The sequence below is a fragment of the Aquarana catesbeiana genome, linkage group LG04 (assembly GCF_042186555.1).
Source record: "Aquarana catesbeiana isolate 2022-GZ linkage group LG04, ASM4218655v1, whole genome shotgun sequence".
In the NCBI taxonomy this organism is placed as follows: Eukaryota; Metazoa; Chordata; class Amphibia; order Anura; family Ranidae; genus Aquarana; species Aquarana catesbeiana.
In genome coordinates this window covers 594,490,485-594,510,945 of record NC_133327.1, presented here as the reverse complement: position 1 = coordinate 594,510,945, position 20,461 = coordinate 594,490,485, and the positions used below count along the sequence as shown (strand labels likewise).

Here is a 20,461-nt window from a genome sequence, read left to right as displayed (position 1 = left end):
CAGGACAGGAAAAAAAGTCCTGCTAGCAGCATCTTCGGAGCGGTGAAGGAGCGGAGTGTATACCGCTCCTGCCCATTGAAATCAATGGGACGGCGCGGCTATACCGCCAGCAAAGCGCCTCTGCAGAGGCGCTTTGCGGTGGTATTTAACCCTTTCTCGGCCGCTAGCGGGGGCTAAAACCGCCCCGCTAGCGGGCCCGTATACTGACGGTAAAACGCCGCTAATAATAGCGGCGTTTTACCGCCGCCCCCGCCTAAGTGTGAAAGGGCCCTACCAACAGCCGAGCCCTGCCAGTGTGAAAGTAGCCTTAGTCACTGGCTGGATAAAAAGCCTACGCTTATTTGACTTGTGCTTTGTTCTCAATAAAACACTCAAGAGATTTAACAATCCAGAAACAGTAAACATAAGAACGATTTGAAGACCTTCCTTGCTTTTTATAATGTAGTTCTTGTTCAGCGTGTCAGTTCTGCTGTTGCCCAGATTCAGAGGCTCATGGATGGAAGTGTCTAAATAAACCAGACAGATTCTTTCTTTATTACCTCTGTGATTGGAATATGAAAGGGAGTAGCTGATTGGGGGCAATATACATGGTGTGTACAACCATCATTAACGAATTCAGTTGTTACAACGTACAGTGAGGGGAAAAAGGTATTCGATCCCCTGCTGATTTTGTACGTTTGCCCACTGACAAAGAAATGATCGATCTATAGATTTAATGGTAGGTTTATTTTAAGAGTGAGAGACAGAATAACAACAAAAATATCCAGAAAAGCACATTTCTGAAAAGTTATAAATTGATTCGCATTTTAATAAGTGAAATAAGTATTTGACCCCTTCGCAAAACATGACTTATTACTTGGGGGGAGAAACCCTTGTTGGCAATCACAGAGGTCATATGTTTCTTGTAGTTGGCCACCAGGTTTGCACACATCTCAGGAGGGATTTTGTTCCACTCCTCTTTGCAGATCTTCTCCAAGTTATTAGGGTTTCGAGGCTGACGGTTGATAACTCCAACCTTCAGCTCCCTCCACATATTTTCTATGGGATTAAGTTCTGGAGACTGGCTGGGCCACTCCAGGACCCTAATGTGCTTCTTCTTGAGCCAATCCTTTGTTGCCTCAGCTGTGTGTTTTGGGTCATTTTCATGCTGGAATACCCATCCACAACCCATTTTTATGCCCTGGCTGAGGGAAGGAGGTTCTCACCCAAGACGATACATGACACCCCCAAAGCATATCTATCTGCCCGTGTGAAAGGGACCTAAGAAAGAAAAAACACTTTAAAAATGACACATTTTTTGTAACATTGTTGTGCCTTTAGCTAAAAGTTCTCAAAATCATTCTGCTAAAAGAGCATTCCAGGCTTTCTGGCACGTTAAATAATTTGTTTGAGCCTGCTTGGTGGAGAGGTGGCAGATGATCTTAGGATCTCCACCTCAGTGGTACTGGAGACTCTTTCTCTGGCAGCAGAGGGGAAGTCACTGGTACTGCTGGAGGGACACAGCACTGCTTGCTGTACATAGTACAACCTTCTGCAGTTTTTTACAGCCTAAGTAGAAGCCAGTCACTTATTCAAAGTGCCTTGAAACCTGGAATTCTCTGCTATGTAGTATACAACACATATTTTCATACAAATCTGAAGCCCATAAACTTTATATATTTCCCAACTGAAGTGAAACTATTTTGTTTTTTTCTTGTCATTTTATGGGTGCAGTTAAGATGCAAATGGTGCTTTAGTGAATTTGATCATTAACACAAGCAAGGCAGTCATTCTTGTTGCCAGTATTTTATATGCCGTTTTTGATGTACTGTACATTAGTTCCAGAAGCCAGGAGCATGAATCTTGGTCTATGTTTGGCTGTATTTCTGTTATAATTGTAAGGTACATCGTGTGGTTTTTAGAAGCTGATTAACAGAGCTAATCCATGCCTAGGTACGGAAGAAAGGAAGCCCACTGACTTTCTTACTGTGGATGGCCAAAAGTATGCAGTAGTTGGGTAAGTGTCAACCCAACAAAGTTAGATGTTTCTGATTATTTAAATGACTGTTAAAAAAACAAAAACTGTTCTATTTGTTGCAGGACTGTCCTCATTTTAATCAGAATTATTCTGGAGTATTGCACCTGTGTGGACGACATCCCATCTATAACAACAGACATGCTCACCCGTCTTTCTGAACTGTTAAAGGTGAAACCAGTTTTTAAGAACCGTGGTGTAATATAAAGAAGGATGTTGTTCATTAGCACTTTTATCTTCTTCTCTTATAGTGGGAGGAAAACTAATGTGCAATCTGACACCCTGTCATAGGCGTGCGCACAGGGTGTGTGTGTACCCTAATCACCTTGTGCGCATTAGCAGTTATCGTTCTGTGTACAGGCAGGGAGATGAGAAAGATCTCCTTCTTACCGGCTCTGCTATGAGAAGTACTTACACACTTCTCTTTCACTGTGCCGGCAAGGAGATCAATGTCCTGGGACCATATATATGTAGACACACACACACACATGCATACCGTGTTTCCCCAAAAATAAGCCCTACCCCGAATATAAGACCTAGTAAAGTCCATGTAAAAATATATAATCCATTTTGAAAAAAGGTCATATAATGTCCACTGTGTCTCCTTTTGTAACTTTATTGTGGAAAATACCTTATTTACAGAGCTTCTGGGCGCTCACATGACCTGCTGGAGATCTCCGACGGATCACGTGAGCGTCCAGCGGCGCTGTAATTGAGGTATTTGCGACAATAAAGTTACAAAGGGACACTCACTGGACATTTTATAATATTTTTACAAAACAGGTTACATATTTTTGGGATTAAAGATGTCATAGTGATGAGAGGGGAAGAGAAGACAGGGGACATAGATAAGATATCCCCCAAAAATAAGCCCTAGTGTGTTTTTTGTAGCAGAAATTATTATAAGACCCTGTCTTATTTTCAGGGAAACACGGTATGTGTTTGAGCTTTGGGGTGCATGCCCTGTAATAGGCTGCGCACACCTATGCTCCCTGTAAAATGTTGTGTCTGGGCCCACTCCCTAAAATGCATCATTCTAAATGACAACACAGCTTACCTAGGGCAGAGTAGGGAAGACTTCTGTTATATCATGTGGCAACGCAATGTAGAGCAGTTGCCTCTAGCACAAAGATTTTTTAATGCCAGTCTCTAAGCATATTTTATGTTGTCATTGTTATTTTTGCTGATGATTATGCTATGGCCCACATTTGTTTTAGAAAAAGCTAAGATTTTAGATTTAAGATTATGGTTGTTTTGTTAGGTTATCAAAAAGATTTAGGTTTAGGCAAATTGTTAGGAATAAGTTGAGGGAGAGGGTTAAAGTGTATCTTAACCCAAGATCAGAAATGTAATATTTTACCCTTTACCATTGTGGTGGCTACCTTTCTTTCAGACTTTTGTCCCCATTTACATTAAACTGGTGAAACTGCCAGTAATACACTTCCTCTCCTCTAAGAGGACAAAGCTCACTCATATTCATGGAGAAACAGTGCTTTCATCCTAGTATATTGTGTTAGGACTGCAGAACAACTCCCCCTCTTCTCACCACCAAGCCATAGGGATTGGTGTTATGTAGTCAGAGATAACATAGGAAGTGTGCAAAGGGCATAATGGATTTCTATCAGGATTACAGTTATTTATATCTCTTATTTTAAAGATATTAAAATGTGTTTTCCATGATATATTTAACAGATCAAAAGAGGGCTAATAAGAGAAGTTTATTGTTTATATATACTTTAAAGATCTGTAGAGCGAGCAGGGAGGCAGTACAAAAGGTGGTTGAGCCTGTCCACGCAAAGCCATGAGCCACGATGCTTTGCATTTTGGTCGGGGTAGATTTAAAGCGACATGTTAAGTTGCCATGTGGCACTGCTTATCAAACTCTCTCATTCAAGTCAATGGGGCTGTACCACAACCACAAGGCAAATGCTTGGTTTGTGGCTGCGGCACATTGGTCCCTTTGAAAATTGACGGACGGAGGTTCGCTCACCTCCAGAACGCCTGACAGCAGCTGCTTAGCCCCACTCTGAAAAGCTATCCACCGCAGATAGCTTTGCCGAGAATAAGTAAGTATGAACATAGCCTAAGGGTGGCAGAGCTTTGCGTTAGTTTAAAGGATAAGTTCACCATTGGGAACATGTTCCATGTTCCACCCGATTTTATGGTGGAACATGTAACATGTTCCCAGTGTTGCAGTCGCCGCCCATCCCTGTGGCAGCAGTACGGAGAAAACTTCCCCGTACTAGCTGTCACTGTTTGTAACATCGTGCCCGTCCGGGGCTGCACCCACATGGCCGCATTATTTAGACACACAGTTCTGTGTGTCTGAATGAACTACAAGCCCCGACATCTTTAGCGACTGTCAGCTTGTAGTTATCAAGTTCATTGAGTCTTTCTGTCGGGGAGTATCGCCTTACCCATAAGGGATGTATAGGCAAGCAGATACACTGACAGTGTTCAGGAGACCTACATGACATCAGTGATCTGCTGATTGTGGGTGCAATGCTTTACAGGCTTCTCCTACAAAAAATAATGCACATTTTTTTTACCTGCAAAAAAAGTGCTTGTATTTTATTTATTTTTAAATTATCCTTTAATTTGTTTTCAGGCTGAGTTTGAAGCTGAGAGTAGTGTTAAGCCTGGTACAGATTTTTTTTCTGTACTAACAATTCAATGTCAGTACAGCGATCTCCCCGCTGAGTTATTGTGTTCTGACAGGGGGATGGCCAACCCGCCAGAGCACACCGGTCAGTGCTCTCACCCATTGGCTGAGAGCGCTGATTAGGAGCTGATCAGCAGACCTTTTTCAGTCATGCCCCTATGACAGAAGCCAGAGGTTTGGCCAGCTTCTGTCGGACTGGCTGCCGTACACACGGGCGGAATGTCAGCCGGTTCCTGTTGAACCAGCCAATGCTGCCCGATATTTGGCCCGTGTGTACAGGGCTTAAGAATTATCAGAAGTCTTGGGTCTCTATAATCAATAACATAAAAAGGGTTATTGTGTTTTCATTGTTACGTTGTTTACAAAGTTATGCTGACATTGAGCGCTAAGCTTATTGGCAAAGTGCTTAGTAGGAATCGGATGTTGTATATCCCCAAACCTGGGCCACATAATTTCGTGTTTTTTTTCCCCCACATTCTAGGTCAGTGGTTCTCAACTCCAGTCCAGAGGGCCCACTAACAGGCCAGAATTTAAGTATTACCTTGTGGAGATGCAGACTAGAATACTGCAATCACTGAGCAGCAAATGATATCACCTGTGATGTATTTCAGTTATCTTTCAAACCTGGCCTGTTAGTGGATCCCGAGGAAAGGAGTTGAGAACCACTGATCTAGGTGGATAGGAGAATCTTCCCGGCTGCACTATTGTATTCTGACAGCGGGAAGACTCCCCTGCTGTCAGAATACACAAAACTAGCACTTAAGCCATTGGCTGCAGCAGCTTTTATCCAACAGATCAGTTGACTGCAGTGCCTACACATGGATCAGCCAGTCCCTGCTGAATGTGCCGCATTTCGATCCATCTGTGGCCACCTTTTAGCCTAGGTTCACACTAATGCGATGTGGAAAACGCCACATCCGTGCATGTTTCCTGTACCGTATTCCAATTGCACTGCCCTTGCAATCCTCTGTGGGTGTCAATACAATGTTAACAACACCCCAAGTGCAGGTCGCAAACACAGTGCGTTTTCCCAGCGCCGGATCACATGGTACAAAACAACCATGCGATCCAGTTTCAGTACGGCTCCAAAAAAGGTGCTTGTACATCTTTGGTGTGATGTGGTAAGATTTTAGCCCATTCAGAATGAATTGGCTCAAATCGCACCACACTGAAACGCATGTGAATTTCACAGGAATGTGGTGCAGTTCCTGTGCGATTCACTTGCGGTTCATAGTGTGAACCAAGACTTAGTGTTTAGTAGCTGTATATGCTGTATATTCTCCTTAGTGTCTAATAGCTGTAATGGCTGTATATCTTGTACAGTACTTTCCTTGGTGGTCCAGTTTTGCTTTTCATTGATTGGATGGATATTCACAGAAATCTTTTATTTTTTATGTTTTGTTATTTAAATATTTTGTACTTACCCTGCGAATTGCAACTAACATTCATGGAAAGCCAAGGCATTAAACTTCACCATTTATGTAATTGCACAAAGAGATTTCTTTTACCCTGAAAGCAAAGTGTGCCTAGAGTATAAACTGAGCTGCTCAGTTCTCCATCTTACTAATGTTGTTAAACAAAAAAAAAGAAAATCATTATAAAATAGTAATTAATTTCTCAAGCACAATTATGTATAATATTTTACTCAAATAGCTTATCTTAGAGGTATGAATTATATTTCCTTTCCTCTTTAGAATAACAAGGATGGGAGAGATATTATCACATGGTTAGAATAACACTCTGATCCACCATCTCATCATTATGATCTGCACAATGCTCTGTGTGGTTTCCCATTTCTCAAAATTGTCTTGGAATGACTTATATCTCTCCTGTTTACCTTTCAAGCTCTTGAGTTGAACAATGTTTACTTTCTTTCTTTATCTAGTACTTTAACTCCCGCAGTTGTCAGCTGGTTCTGGGAGCCGGGGCACTACAGGTTGTTGGACTGAAGACCATAACTACAAAAAACCTGGGTTAGCCATTTTTATTTTCATTAAATCTAATCTGTTGTATCTATATGCCTGTGCTGGTTTTTGCTGTAAAAGTAGGGGAGGCTAAAGTGGAATTGTAGCAGCCAAAAGCTGCATTCAAGGAATTCAGCCACTTTGTAAAAAGTGCAGGCACACTATGAGGCAAGTCCAAGGAGGTGCATGACATCTGAACTTCTCTCTATTAGTTATATATGACAGGTTTATGGTTCTGCCAGAGCATACACTGACATTTGGGTCTATGAGAGAGAAGAGATAGGCACACACTACAGCTATGCCCGCCCCTCCCCTCTGCTTCCTATTCAGAGAAGCATTTGTATTTTGTGAATGAACTTGGATAATACAAAAGCTTCTGTGATTCTGCAGGAGGAGGAGAGGGGCAGGCATAGCAGCTGCTCTGACTCAAAGGTTGAAGATGCTGTGACCTAAAGGATTTGCGTCAAGCTCCCAGAAATACAGTGAGAGCTGTCTTCCAGGAGTGCAATAAAACAGTCAGATGTAAATAGAGATAAGCCCAAGAGATGTCATGCAGCTCCTTGGACTTAACTTGTAGTGTGTTTTCACTTTTTACAAAGGAGTTGAATTCCTGCAATATAGCTTTAAATATGCTTTGGAAAAATGTGACTGATTGCTTTTGGTAACACCTCTAGTTGTCCTATTTATAGATTCTCAAAATAAGTATTCAAAAATAAAGGTTTTCCCAGGTTGTATTTTAACCGTAGGCAATTCAAAGGGAAACTACGGGTTTCAATCTCATGCTACTGATCTTTTGATACTTATCCTCTTGATGACTATCTCCTGCAAAACCTCAATGTTCTCCCAGTGAGCTGACTTCTAACAAGTGGTCACCTCTCACAGTAGCACAGAAGCTATGATGTCCTTTATAGTTTATTCCTGGTTCCTTCCTTTGAGTATTAATGGCAATGAAATACTGTATGTGATCAGAGGACCACCTTCCTGTTAGCATGGAATAGTTAAAAATTAGATTTTTTTTTTAACAAATCCATTGCCAAAAGGGATACCTTGTCTATAATTTGTATATCTATAGTTACACAGATGTCTTCGTAAAATCCAGGTTATTTTAGATCATTGACATGGTGTGTAATCCTGCATCTCAGCTGCTGTTAAACAGTGGAGTATTTTCCTGTATGCACAGAATAAAAACATATATAACTACACAACTATTACAGCGTAGATAATGAGATTTTGTCTTCCAGCTCTGTCATCCCGCTGCCTCCAGCTCATAGTACACTATATTCCTATAATTAGAGCTCATTTCGAAGCCCGGCTGCAGCCTAAGCAGTACAGCTTACTTCGACAGTTTGACCACATCACTAAGGTAATCAAATTATTGCATCTCCAAACACTATTTTTAATTTACAGCATCAGCAAGTAAGTTTTTGCTATTAAACCAATTTATATTTGCCAGTTAACTAATTTGCAGTGATTAGCACACTTAAATTTGGTTCCTCCTCAGTTAACTACCTGCATTGTAATTGTGCAGTACATTATGCAACTTTACATAAAGCATGTCAACATGGGCAAGAGGATCGCACAAAAACTGAATATACTGCTTCAGGCTGACTGTATATCTACAACTGCTAAAATAAGTACTCTTTGCAACAGTAAAGTGCAAAGTGATTGAATCTTGGGGAGAATGGGCTACCAAATTATAAGGCGTCTGGTTCCATTCCTGTCATATAGGAAAATGAGGCAACAAAAGGCATAGTAGTAACAAAACAACTCAAATAGTAAAAAAACACGGAATCTGGTGCAGCTGTGCATAGTAACCAATTGGCTTTTAGGTTTTATTGTCAAAGCTTAAGACAAGCTGAAGTTAGAAGTTGATTGGTTACTATGCGCAGCTGTACCAGATTCTGTGTGCACCAGTTTTTGTAAATCTCCCCCCATTGCCTGTTTTGTTTCTGCTTTAAGAGATGGTAGGATCGACACATATGTCCATAAGGTCTTTCAAAAGCACTCATTGTTGCCTCACCTCTTTAAGGCGGGCAAATGTCTTATTCTGATACACTGGAAGTCTTCAGTGGTCCCTACATTGTAGGAATGGCTACTGAAGGTGCAAGTTATAATGGAGGCTGACGAATGGAGACACCAATCTACTGGCAACTATACCAAGTTGTTTGCTATTTGGGCTTTATGGATAGATTGCATGTCCTCTGACTTGTACAAACAACTGGTACTATGGGGTTGATTTACTAAAGGTGAATAGACTGTGCTTAGTAAATGAGCAGAAGCTCTACTGACTTCCATCTTCCAATCATGTGCAAGCAAAAATGCCGTTTTTTATTTTCCTTGCATGTGATTGGGTACACTTTGCAAAGTGAAGCTTTACCTCACTTACTAAGCCCTAGAGCAACTGCACTTGCAGAGTTCAACCATACTTTGCACAGCGCACAGTTTATTTGCCTTTAGTAAATCAACCCCTATAAATTTGTGCACCCTTTTTTCAGAATGTTTACTCTGCCGCTGTTTACTGTGGTAATGGTTGACCAGGAAATTGCTATGATGCTCATTTGTGAATGTTCCCATCGCTGGTTTTTCTAGCGATAGGGGTTGGCTGTTTTGCTTTCCTTATTCCTTTTGTTGATGTCTTTCCCTTCCCTCTCTCTCCCCTCTCTTGGGATTTCTCCCACCTTCTTCCCTTCTCTTTTGATTCTTTACATGAATTCCCTGCTGAGGGCTTTTATTTTCAAATGTATGGTAATTGTATAATTAATGCGCTTGTTCAAAACCCCTTGCATAATATTACATAAAGAACATGTAGAGATATAAACCTGTATCAATAAAATATTTACACAACAAAAAGTTAAACGAAAGTGTCCAATAAGAAGTGCACTGAAAACTATTTTCAAAGGTCAGAAAATGTGTTCAAAAGAGTGCCAAACAATCATGAATGTCCACTTTATCCATGCCGGTGCTCCATTCAAAAGAAACCAGCCAGTGCAAGATAGGTGTGCCCCAAAACACAAAATAAACTCTTTTAAAAATGAATATATAGCCTGCACCAGCCACCTTCAGGTGAAATGGCCGCTCACCTCAGGGAGTGATTATAAGGTCAAACTGCGCTTTTAGGTATAAGGTATTGGTCCTCAGCTTCTGATCATTTCCATGCAGTGCGATCCATGTGACTAGGTCCACAGTTATCTCCACTGGTCCCTCTGCGGGGGTTATCTCAATCTTATGCTCCCGTTTTGCGTTTTACTCAGGACATAAAGAGAAATTCATAGTGCAATATTGCTAAAAAAATCATATTTATTTAATACTAAAGATTTCTGCTTACAATAAAACAAATTAAACATCACATATCAACATATCAGGCTCGATAGGTCGCCTCCTCACATCACTTCCGAGTAACGGAGTCACCGAAACTGATGTCACTGGCTCCACTCGACGCGTTGCGTTACTGGTCACGTGAATTTTTCAGGGAACCTGTACAACTAAAATTTCACACATTTCCCCAATATTGTTGCTGACTATGTGCTCCCTTTGTGGCCAGTCTGTTTGTTTTCCAGTGGCAGTTTCTAGCAGGTTAATTCGTCATATTACAAAGCATTTATCTTGAACATGATAGTGTACTTTAGTAACTTACATAATCCCCATATTTCTGTAAGATAGATGGAAGGTTTGAGGCTGACAACTTTGTAGAAGCTGTAAGGTGCAATAGATTCTTTATCATTTAAAATCCCTAAAGACCATTCCCAGCATTTTGACAAAGTCAAGCTGTTCTGAAGTCTAAAGGGGTCTTGCCAGTACTGGGTGTATCAAAGAAGAGGCCACTGAGTGTAAAATAACTTTACTTACTATCGTACATCACAGGACACAGAGTCTCAGTATTCACTGATGGGTTATATAGGCACCACTAGGTGATGGTCACTGGTACACCCTAGACAGGAAGTTTAGCCCCCTATATAACCCCTCCCCTAACTGGGAGTACCTCAGTTTTTTCGCCAGTGTCTTAGGTGTTGGTCACGAGTAAAGACGTGCTGTGCTGAGCTCCGCTGGAATATCCTTCTGGGGCAAGCCACGCAACCGGATCCATTCGAAGTGCTTTTCTAGGCCGAACCGAATGGTACCCGGGCCTCGTGTCCGAAGAAACAAGGTTCTTCCTGTAATGTTTTTCTTTTTAGAAAGCTGGACCCCGGTATCCAGTATTTTGTTTTTTTCAGCCATATCCCTGGCGGGGTGCTTTACAGGCCCAGAGCTAGAATCCCCCTTTTTTTTAGGAGGCCCTAGTCCCTGAAGGTTTTTTCAAATGGAGCCCACCGTAGGAGGTGAAGATTGGGTCTGTTACCACAGAACCCTGCAGCTGGATAAGGTAAGGGAGATTCCTAAGGAATTTTTCTAGTTTCTTATGGTTTTTTCTCCTTTAAGTAATGTGGCTATGCCTAAAGTCGCCACCGGGGGGCTGTCAAGAACACGTACCTTTCCATGCCTGTCATTTTCATCTCTGTGATCATGCTGCACGCTCCTCCGAGCCCATGCCCAGGTAGGATGTGGGATGGGGGTTTTTTCTCCCAAAGAATGTCTCCCCACAGCTCTCTTTAACCACTAGTTGCCCACCCACTATCATATGACGGCGGGACGAGGCAGCTCTCGTTCTGGGCTGCCGTCATATGAGGCGATTGCTTCCCGGGTCACTAGGGGTGCGCGAGTGCACCGGCCGCATCTCTGGGGTCCCTATGCGCGTGCCCGACGGCCGCAATGTCCGACGGGCACCCGCAATAGCCCAGTGACTGAGCAGGACCGTGGATCTGTGTGTTTTCAGAGGAGAGGAGACCGATGGTGTGTCCTTTGTACATAGGGGCACCGATCGGTCACCTCCCCCATTCAGTCCCCTCCCCCCACAGTTAGAATCACTCCTTAGGGCACACATTTAACCCCTCGATCACCCCCTAGTGTTAACCCCTTCCCTGCCAGTCACATTTATACAGTAATCAATGCATTTTTATAGCACGGATCGATGTATAAATGTGAATGATCCTAAAAATGTGTCAAAAGTGTCCGATATGTCCGCTGCAATATCGCAGTCACGATAAAAATCGCAGCTCGCCGCCGTTACTAGTAAAAAAAAATAAATAATAAAAAAGTTATAAATCTATCCCCTATTTTGTAGACGCTATAACTTTTGCGCAAATCAATCAATATACGCTTATTGCGAATTTTTTTTTACCAAAAATATGCAGAAGAATAGATATCAGCCCAAACTGAGGAAAAAATTTGTTTAAAAAAAAAATTGAATATTTATTATAGCAAAAAGTAAAAAATATTGTGTTTTTTCAAACTTGTCCCTCTTCTTTTGTTTATAGCGCAAGAAATAAAAACCACAGAGGTGATCAAATACCACCAAAAGAAAGCTCTATTTATGCAGAAAAAAATGATAAAAATTTCATTTGGTTACAGCATTGCATGACTGCGCAATTGTGATTCAGATTGCGACAGCGCTGAAAGCTAAAAAATGGCTTGGGCAGGAAGGGGGTGAAAGTGCCCAGTATTGAGGTGGTTAAACTAAAGGGCCATAGGGCAGTCAGCGCTACCCGCACCGCCTCCCGCCGCCGCCATTACGGTGGTTTTTCATCCACCTACCCTCTGCTCTCCTACACCCCAGCCTCCCCTCCATGGCGATCCGATCAGGATCGGAACCCTCGGCTCGCACGGGAAAGCAGGGCTTGTTTAAAAGAGAACAAGGGGAGGGGCAGTATGGGTGCTTAGAAAAAGGGGTGGAGCGTTAGCGCTGCGTCTGGCATGGGTTGACGCCCACAACGAGGGCTAAACGCGGCTATAAGATGCACTCTTTTGCAGGTGCACAGCTCAAGGAGGGACACAGAGCGGATGGAGGGCATGTGAGTGTGGCTGACACAGGCATCCCCAGGCAGCATTTACTTAGCACCAGACTGGGCCTTTATAGCAGCGGTAGTTGCTGGACTATTTGCTTAGCAGTACGTGCATTTCTGGTTGTACCTCGGCATTTGTGCTTGGCACTATGGGCAGAAGAGGTACAGGTACCCCGAGAAATAGGGGCTCAAGGGGATCTCCCTCAGGCTCTGAGGACCCCCCCCTCTGCAGCACCATCTCCCCCTGAAGGACCTAGGGAGGCTGGTCAGGATGAGCCGCCGGGGTCAGGGGCTACATCTGCTGCTGGCATCTCAGCCCCTGTATACATTACTCAGGAGGTTTTTTCCTCAACCATAAATGGATTAGAGGAAAGATTGATGGCCGTGATTACATCTTCACTAGGGGGAAGATAGCTCATTAGATCCCCTTCTACCCAGGACCCTCAAACAGAGGAACTCTGGGAAAGGGGAGATGATTCCTCCTCTGGAGATAGGGATGAGGATGACTCCTCTTCCGGGGAATCTAGTGGGGAAGGTCCCTCTTCGGCTTCACAGGCTGGTGCAATCTCTTTCTGAAAGGGTCCGCTCCACATTTAAGTTACCCATAACTGAGCCGATTGAAAAACCCACATCTAGTTTGAGTTCACTTAAGCCTCCTAAAGCTGCACATGCTTTTCTTGTTCATTTCCTGCTGGAAAAGCTTATTGATTCTGAGTGGGATCACCCAGATAAACATTTTTCCCTCCTAAAAAGTTTTCAACTCTTTATCCTATGGAGGAAAAGTTCACAAAGATGTGGGTTATTCCGTCAATTTGAAAGAGGAATAAAATCTATCTTTCCACCTGGCCTGCCACCGGTCTTGTGCGTTACCTCAGCTCCCGGGGGGGATGATTTCTCACCTCCATATGCCTTCTGCTATATACCTTCAACATTATTATTTACCTTCATGTAAACTATAGGTAAGAGTTGGTAGGACCATTGATACATGTTCCCTCTCTTCCTATTATAATCAATTACCATTGATTATTAATTCATTGTCTATCATAGGTACCCCATATGTATAGCTGCTCCTGATGAGTGGAAACGATCCACGAAACGCGTCAAGCTTTTTACCTTTGGATGCTATGCCAGACTACTACTACTACTAATACTAGTGTATAGTTACGTTGGAGTGTACTGATGGTTCATTATCAAATATATGCAACTATGCTACTGTACCATGAATTTTATTGTGTTATGATTCTATCATGCCTTTTTATCGTGCTTATCATATATTGTTATACCATTAATGCTATCCACTGTACTGTCTCCTTCCATGCTGCCATTAAAATAAAATAATATTTTTTACTATATTGATTGATTTAATCTACCCAAGTGTCTTGTTTCATATAAAGTCCCAAACCCCCTCCTTTTATGTTATTCCGTCAATTGACGTCGCTATCTCCTCTGTAAACAAAAATTTGACTTGTCCGGTTGACAACGCTCAAATGCTTAGGGATCCAACTGATAAAAAGATGGAATTCCTGTTGAAAAACGTTTTTGCCTTGGCAGGTTCAGTAGCTCAACCTGCAGTGGCGGCAATTGGGGTATGCCAATCCTTAAGAGATCACTTGAAACAGGTGCTCAAGGTTTCCCTGAACAGCAGGCTCAAGAATTAGCCGAGCTGCCAGCAGCCTTGTGTTTTGCGGTTGATGCAATCAGAGATTCTATCCTTCAGACCTCTCGTTTTACGCTTGGGCTGTTGCATATGTGTAGAGTCTTGTGGCTGAAAAATTGGTCAGCCGAAACTCTATGAAAAAGCTCCTGGCGGGGTTCCCTTTTCGCGGGGAAAGGCTGTTTGGGGATGACTTGGACAAATATATACAAAAGATATCTAGTGGGAAAAGAACCCTTTTGCCAGTAAAGAAACGGAGTAAACATCCTTCATTTAAAAGGACTCTTTCTCCAGTGCCTAGGGCATCAGCCTCCAGGCAGTCGCGACGGCCTCCACCGTCAGGTTCAGGAGGTAAAACTCAGAGTCAACCCCAAGGACAAAAGAAATCCTGGGGGAGGAAATCTACAAGACAGAACGCTAAAGCCTCTTTATTAAGGGGCGCCCCGCTCGTTCGAGTGGGGGGAAGACTGCTGCAGTTCTCAAGGGTCTGGCAGGAGGATTTTTAGCACAGATGGATGATCTCCACAATAACTCTAGGTTACAAACTAGAGTTCCGAGAATTCCCATCTCCTCCTTTCCTCAGATCAAATGTCCCCAAAGACCCAGAGAAAAAGAAGTCTCTCTTCCAAGCATTGGATCGACTTCTGTCGCAAAAAGTAATCGTGGCAGTTCCCATGCAAGAGCAGGGGTTGGGCTTTTATTCAAACCTTTTCATGGTGCAAAAGCCGAATGGGGATGTTAGACCCATCCTGGATCTCAAGGATCTAAATCGGTTCCTAAAGATTTGATCTTTTCGCATGGAATCAATCTGATAAGTAGTCTCCATCCTACAAGGAGGAGAACTTCTGGCATCAGATAACATCAAAGATTCTTACCTGCATGTACCTATTTTCCCCGCTCATCAGAAATATCTGCTTTTCGAAGTGGAAAAACGTCATTTCCAGTTTGTAGCTTTGCCTTTCGGTCTAGCTACTGCACCTCCGGTGTCCACAAAGGTCCTGGCTCCTCCTCTGGCCAGATTAAGGGCCCCACGGTATAACGGTTATAGCGTACCTAGACGACCTGCTCTTCATAGATCGGTCGGTAGCCCGTTTAGACCAAGGCTTGGTCACCACAGTCAACTACCTGGAATACCCAGGTTTTGTTCCCAACCTAGAGAAGTCTTCTTTAAAACCAGTAAGAAGACTAGAGTACTTGGGTCTAATCATAGATACAACCCAAAAAAGGGTATTTTTACCCCCGGCAAAAATCAGTGCTATAAAGGAGCTGGTTCAGCTAGTCAGGGCAAAGAAGAGTCCTTTTATTCGGCTTTGTATGAGATTATTGGGAAAGATGGTGGCTTCTTTCGAAGCGGTTCCCTATGTTCAGTTTCATTTAAGACTGTTGCAAAACAGTATCCTATCTGCCTGAAGCAAGAAGGTCCAGGCACTAGATTTTCCAATGTGCTTGTCTCCAATAGTGCGCCGGAGCCTCATTTGGTAGTTGGTACCAGAGAATCTGCGGAAAGGGAAATCCTTTCTACCAGTCACCTGGAAGGTGGTAACAACAGATGCCAGCCTTTCGGGTTGGGGAGCCGTTCTGGAAGAGGCAACTGTCCAAGGGAAATGGTCAGGGATCGAGAAGACCTTACCCATCAATGTTCTGGAGATTCGTGCAGCGTACCTGGCCCTAAAAACCTGGACATTCAGGTTGCAGAGTTGTCCTGTCAGGGTCCAATCCGACAATGCCACAGCAGTGGCTTATATCAATCACCAATCACCAGGAGTCATGCAGCCCAGAAAGAGGTAAACCAGATCCTAATCTGGGCAGAAAAGCATGTGCTGTGCATATCGGCAATCTTCATTCCAGGAGTAGAGAACTGGCAGGCGGACTACTTAAGTCGCCAGCAGTTGTTCTCAGGGGAATGGTCTCTTCACCCCGACATGTAGATCTGTTTGCGTCCAGGTTCAACAACAAGATCGACAACTTTGTGTCAAGAACAAGGGATGCACTTGCATGTGGGACGGATGTGTTGGTGACTCCATGGCATCAGTTCTCCCTGATTTAGGCATTCCCTCCTATTCTGCTGCTACCATGACTTCTTCGCAGGATCAAGCAGGAAAAGAAGTCAGTGCTTCTAGTGGCCCCAGCGTGGCCCAGAAGATCTTGGTATGCATAATAGTGAAGATGGCGGTAAGGTCCCCATGGACCCTACCACCACGTCCAGACCTGCTATCGCAGGGACCAGTGTTCCATCCTACCTTACAAACGCTAAATTTAACGGTTTGGCTATTGAAACCCACATTCTGAAGAGTCGTGGGCTTTCAGGCCCAGTAATTTCTACCTTGATTAATGCAAGGAAGCCAGCTTCCAGAGTCATTTATTATAGAATCTGGAAGGCATATGTCTCCTGGTGTGAATCCAGGGGTTGGCATCCCAGAAATGTCATAGGGAGAATCCTTGCTTTTCTGCAAATGGGGTTAGAGATGAAGCTGGCCTTGAGTACTATCAAGGGCCAGGTCTCGGCCTTGTCAGTATTGTTTCAACGTTCGCTTGCTTCACATTCTTTGGTCCGAAGCTTTATACAGGGGGTAACGTGGCTTAATCCACCGATTAGAGCACCCCTGAACTCCTGGGACTTGAATTTAGTTCTGTCGGCATTACAGAAACAGCCTTTTGAGCCGATACGACATATTCCTTTGGTCCTTTTGACAAGGAAACTCATTTTTCTGGTTGCCATTTCTTCTGCTAAAAGGGTATCAGAATTGACGGCTCTTTCTTGTAAAGAGCCATTTTTATTTGTTTATATGGATAGAGTAGTATTGCGTCCTCATCCTAGTTTTCTTCCAAAGGTGGTTTCAAATTTTCACCTAAACTAGGATATTGTTCTGCCTTCATTCTTTCCAGATCCCTGTTTTTAGGAAGAAAAGTCACTACATTCTCTGGATGTAGCGAGAGCGGTCAAAGTCTATTTGGAAGCGACCACTCAGGTTCGCAAAACGGACGTTTTGTTCGTGTTGCCTGAAGGTCCTAAGATAGGATAGGCAGCGTCGAAATCCACCATTGCTAAATGGATTCGGCAGGTAATTTTTCAAGCTTATGGTTTAAAGGGAAAAGTTCCACCTTTTCAAATCAAAGCGCACTCCACCAGGGCTGCTAGTGCTTCATGGGCAGTGCATCCCCAGGCCTCCATGGCTCAGATCTGTAAGGCTGCAACTTGGTCTTCAGTCCATACATTCACCACATTCTATCAGGTGGATGTGAAAAGGCATGAGGATATCGCCTTCAGGCACAGTGTGCTGCAGGCCGCGGTACAGGGTCCTCAGGTCTGATTGCTCCCTGCTTTTGTTTGTGTCCCCTCCCCTCAGGTGGCATTGTTCTGGGACATCCCATCAGTGAATACTGAGGCTCTGTGTCCTGTGATGTACGATAAAGAAAATAGGATTTTTTTTTAACAGCTTACCTGTAAAATCCTTTTCTTGGAGTACATCACAGGACACAGAGCTCCTGCCCCTCTTTTTTGGGGATATGTATTACACACGTATTGCTTTGCTATAAAACTGAGGTACTCCTAGTTAGGGGAGGGGTTATATAGAGGACTAAACTTCCTGTCTAGGGTGTGCCAGTGTCCATCACCTAGTGGTGCCTATATAACCCATCAGTGAATACTGAGGCTCTGTGTCCTGTGATGTACTCCAAGAAAAGGATTTTACAGGTAAGCTGTTATAAAAAATCCTCTTTTTCCTCTTTGTAACTTAGATGAAAAAATAGGGTAGTTCTGCCAATAGCTGAAATGTTACGTGATCTGTAGAAGTAGAATGATTGTAGCTGTAGTGTTCAGTGCAATTAAAGATGCTGTATTCCCTTAATCAGTAATCAATCATAGACCTATGTTCCTCAATTAGAATCTAAAAGGGACAGGGAGGGCCTCTAGACCAGAAGTGCCACCTAGGTGCCAATAAAATCCCCCCCCCCCCTCATCTTTGCAGATATAGTGTTGTCACCTTCCTGAAGCCTTAACCATGTCAGCTCCGGAAGGTTTACCCCCCTTCATGACCAGGCCATTTTAAGCAATACTGCACTGCGTTACTTTAACTGACAATTGCACTGTCCTGCGACACTGTACCCAAATAAAATGTATGTCCTTTCTTTTCCCCAAAAATAGAGCTTTCTTTTGGTGGTATTTGATCACCTCTGCAGTTTTTATTTTTTGTGCTATAAACCAAGAACGACCGACAATTGTGGGAAAAGAAACAAAACAATTTTTTACTTTCTGCTATAAAACATATCCAATTAAAAAAAATGTAAAAAATCAAATTTCTTCATCAATTCAGGCCAATATAGATTCTGCTGCATATATAGCCAGCCCAGATCCATAACTCAGTAAATTGAGGCGCATGGTGTGATTCACGCGGAGCTGGTCCAACTGGTGAATTGCAGATGTTTCTGACATGCTCCTGTCATATATATTTTTATGTATTGCCCACTTTTGTAATATTACATTTTAAAATTAATAAGTGGCTAGGACTCCCTGGGGAGATTGCTGCATCATAGTGTCTTTGTGCTCAGTCTAAGTTAATTTCCTATCTGTATGCAGTTGTACTGTGTGTTGGCAGATTGCAAGCAGTTTAAACTAGAAGGTCTGCCAGACCAAGATCTTTGTGTGTATGGCTGCCTAGCAGACCAGTCAGCGGACAAACTCCTAGGTGGTGGCAAGCTACCGTTTGTTGTCAGGGGTGTGTGTGGAAAGTTGGAAGAGTGATTAACACAGGGATTCTACCTTGACAAATCCTAGAAGTGTGTGCTAATTGCTACGCTGCTCCCCAACCTTTAGAGTGCACCAGATTGCAAGATTTGTATCTGCCTGTGAAAAAAATACCCCCAAATAAGGTTGTGGGACTTTAACGGCAACAGCGTAATGTAAAAACAATTTTATTCCATAGAAAAAATTTATATATGTATACAAAACATTAGCATAGTTAATAAACATAACACAGTGAACACAATAAAAAGCTGAAACACAGCTGTACTGATGTGCATTGGATAAAGATGCTTGTAATGTCTTCCACGAAGGCCTACGCGTTTCGGGACTGAAACTGACCGTCCCTTCGTCAAGGGCGACTCGTGGGACAAGCTCTTACTGTATGGTTAAATACAAGATTAGAAAAAATATAAATAAATACAACATTTTCTACCGCATAATATTGTCATAGCATTGCATAGAGAACATGAAGTCTGTGAAACCAAAACAAGAGAAACAGCCTACCCAAACATGACAGTGTTGGAGCACCCATTGCCCAAATCACGGTGGCGGATATGTCAAAACCACCCACGGATCCAAAAACTGGAGCCTGGGTGTGTGTGGCTGACCCCACTCTGCCCACACTGATCCACCCCCAAAAAAGAGACACCAAATCACGGAGCCCGTCCAAGAGGGTACTGTGTCAGGAAGGCACAGACCCAAGTGGATGTCTGAAAAGGATAATAAAAAATATGGTATTCAATTAAAGATTATCTAAGTCAAAAATGTCAGTCCAAGGGTCATAGTCGGCTCAGTAAATAGTATCGTACCTGAATGCTAGAGAATATACAGTGGTGAATCTAGGGCGAGTAGAAAAAAGGGCCTCTGTATCTGCCTGTGTGTGGTCAGCCAGCTAGATTGGATTGGAAACTCCCCTTAGCGGTGGCCAGAGGTAGTGTGGGCTATGGTAAATGTTTCACAGGCAATCTTATTTACTCAAAGAAAGCTCCCCCTCATTCCCCCTGACCCCAGTCAAGGACCTCACCCCGGTTTGCTGGTTGCCGCGGACTTGACACTCCTTTCCCTACTTTCCACCACATTTTCAATTGTATTTGTATTCAGTTGTATTTGTGATGGCAACCTTAGGATGCAAGCCTGGGAGTGAACTAAAGGGTTCTAGCACTGTAAAATATGTTGATACTACAGAAATAAATTCTTTCCTTTTTCTGCCAACAGGACTACAATGACCACATAGCAGAAATTTCTGCCAAATTGGTGTCTATAATGGATGGCTTATTTGACAAACTCATGTCAAAGGTACCTAAAATTTTTATATAACATACTACTAATAAGAGCAATATTCAGCCAGTGAATATGGATCTGGATCAGTGATCGCTTCTGACTATAGTGTCAGTCCATTTTCACTGTAGATGATAAATGCATCACAGGTTTTTATGCTTGTCTCTTTGATGAAGTGAACAGTTATTGTATTGAAACTAGCTATTTTCTTGCAAATTTGGCATATACAGGTAAGCGAATTGATTGCAATTTGAATTGAACTATCTATCTTT

General features: G+C 42.9%; 1 protein-coding gene across 1 annotated transcript in view; it reads left to right on the top strand.

The window, feature by feature from the left end:
* The window catches only part of VPS54 (VPS54 subunit of GARP complex), a 226,758-nt gene that overhangs the window by 189,460 nt on the left and 16,837 nt on the right, over window positions 1-20,461 (top strand). The window contains exons 16-20 of the mRNA XM_073628190.1: window positions 1,933-1,996; window positions 2,080-2,185; window positions 6,562-6,649; window positions 7,882-8,003; window positions 20,127-20,207. Coding sequence (XP_073484291.1) covers window positions 1,933-1,996; window positions 2,080-2,185; window positions 6,562-6,649; window positions 7,882-8,003; window positions 20,127-20,207 — 461 coding nt within the window. The remainder of the gene's footprint in view (window positions 1-1,932; window positions 1,997-2,079; window positions 2,186-6,561; window positions 6,650-7,881; window positions 8,004-20,126; window positions 20,208-20,461) is intronic.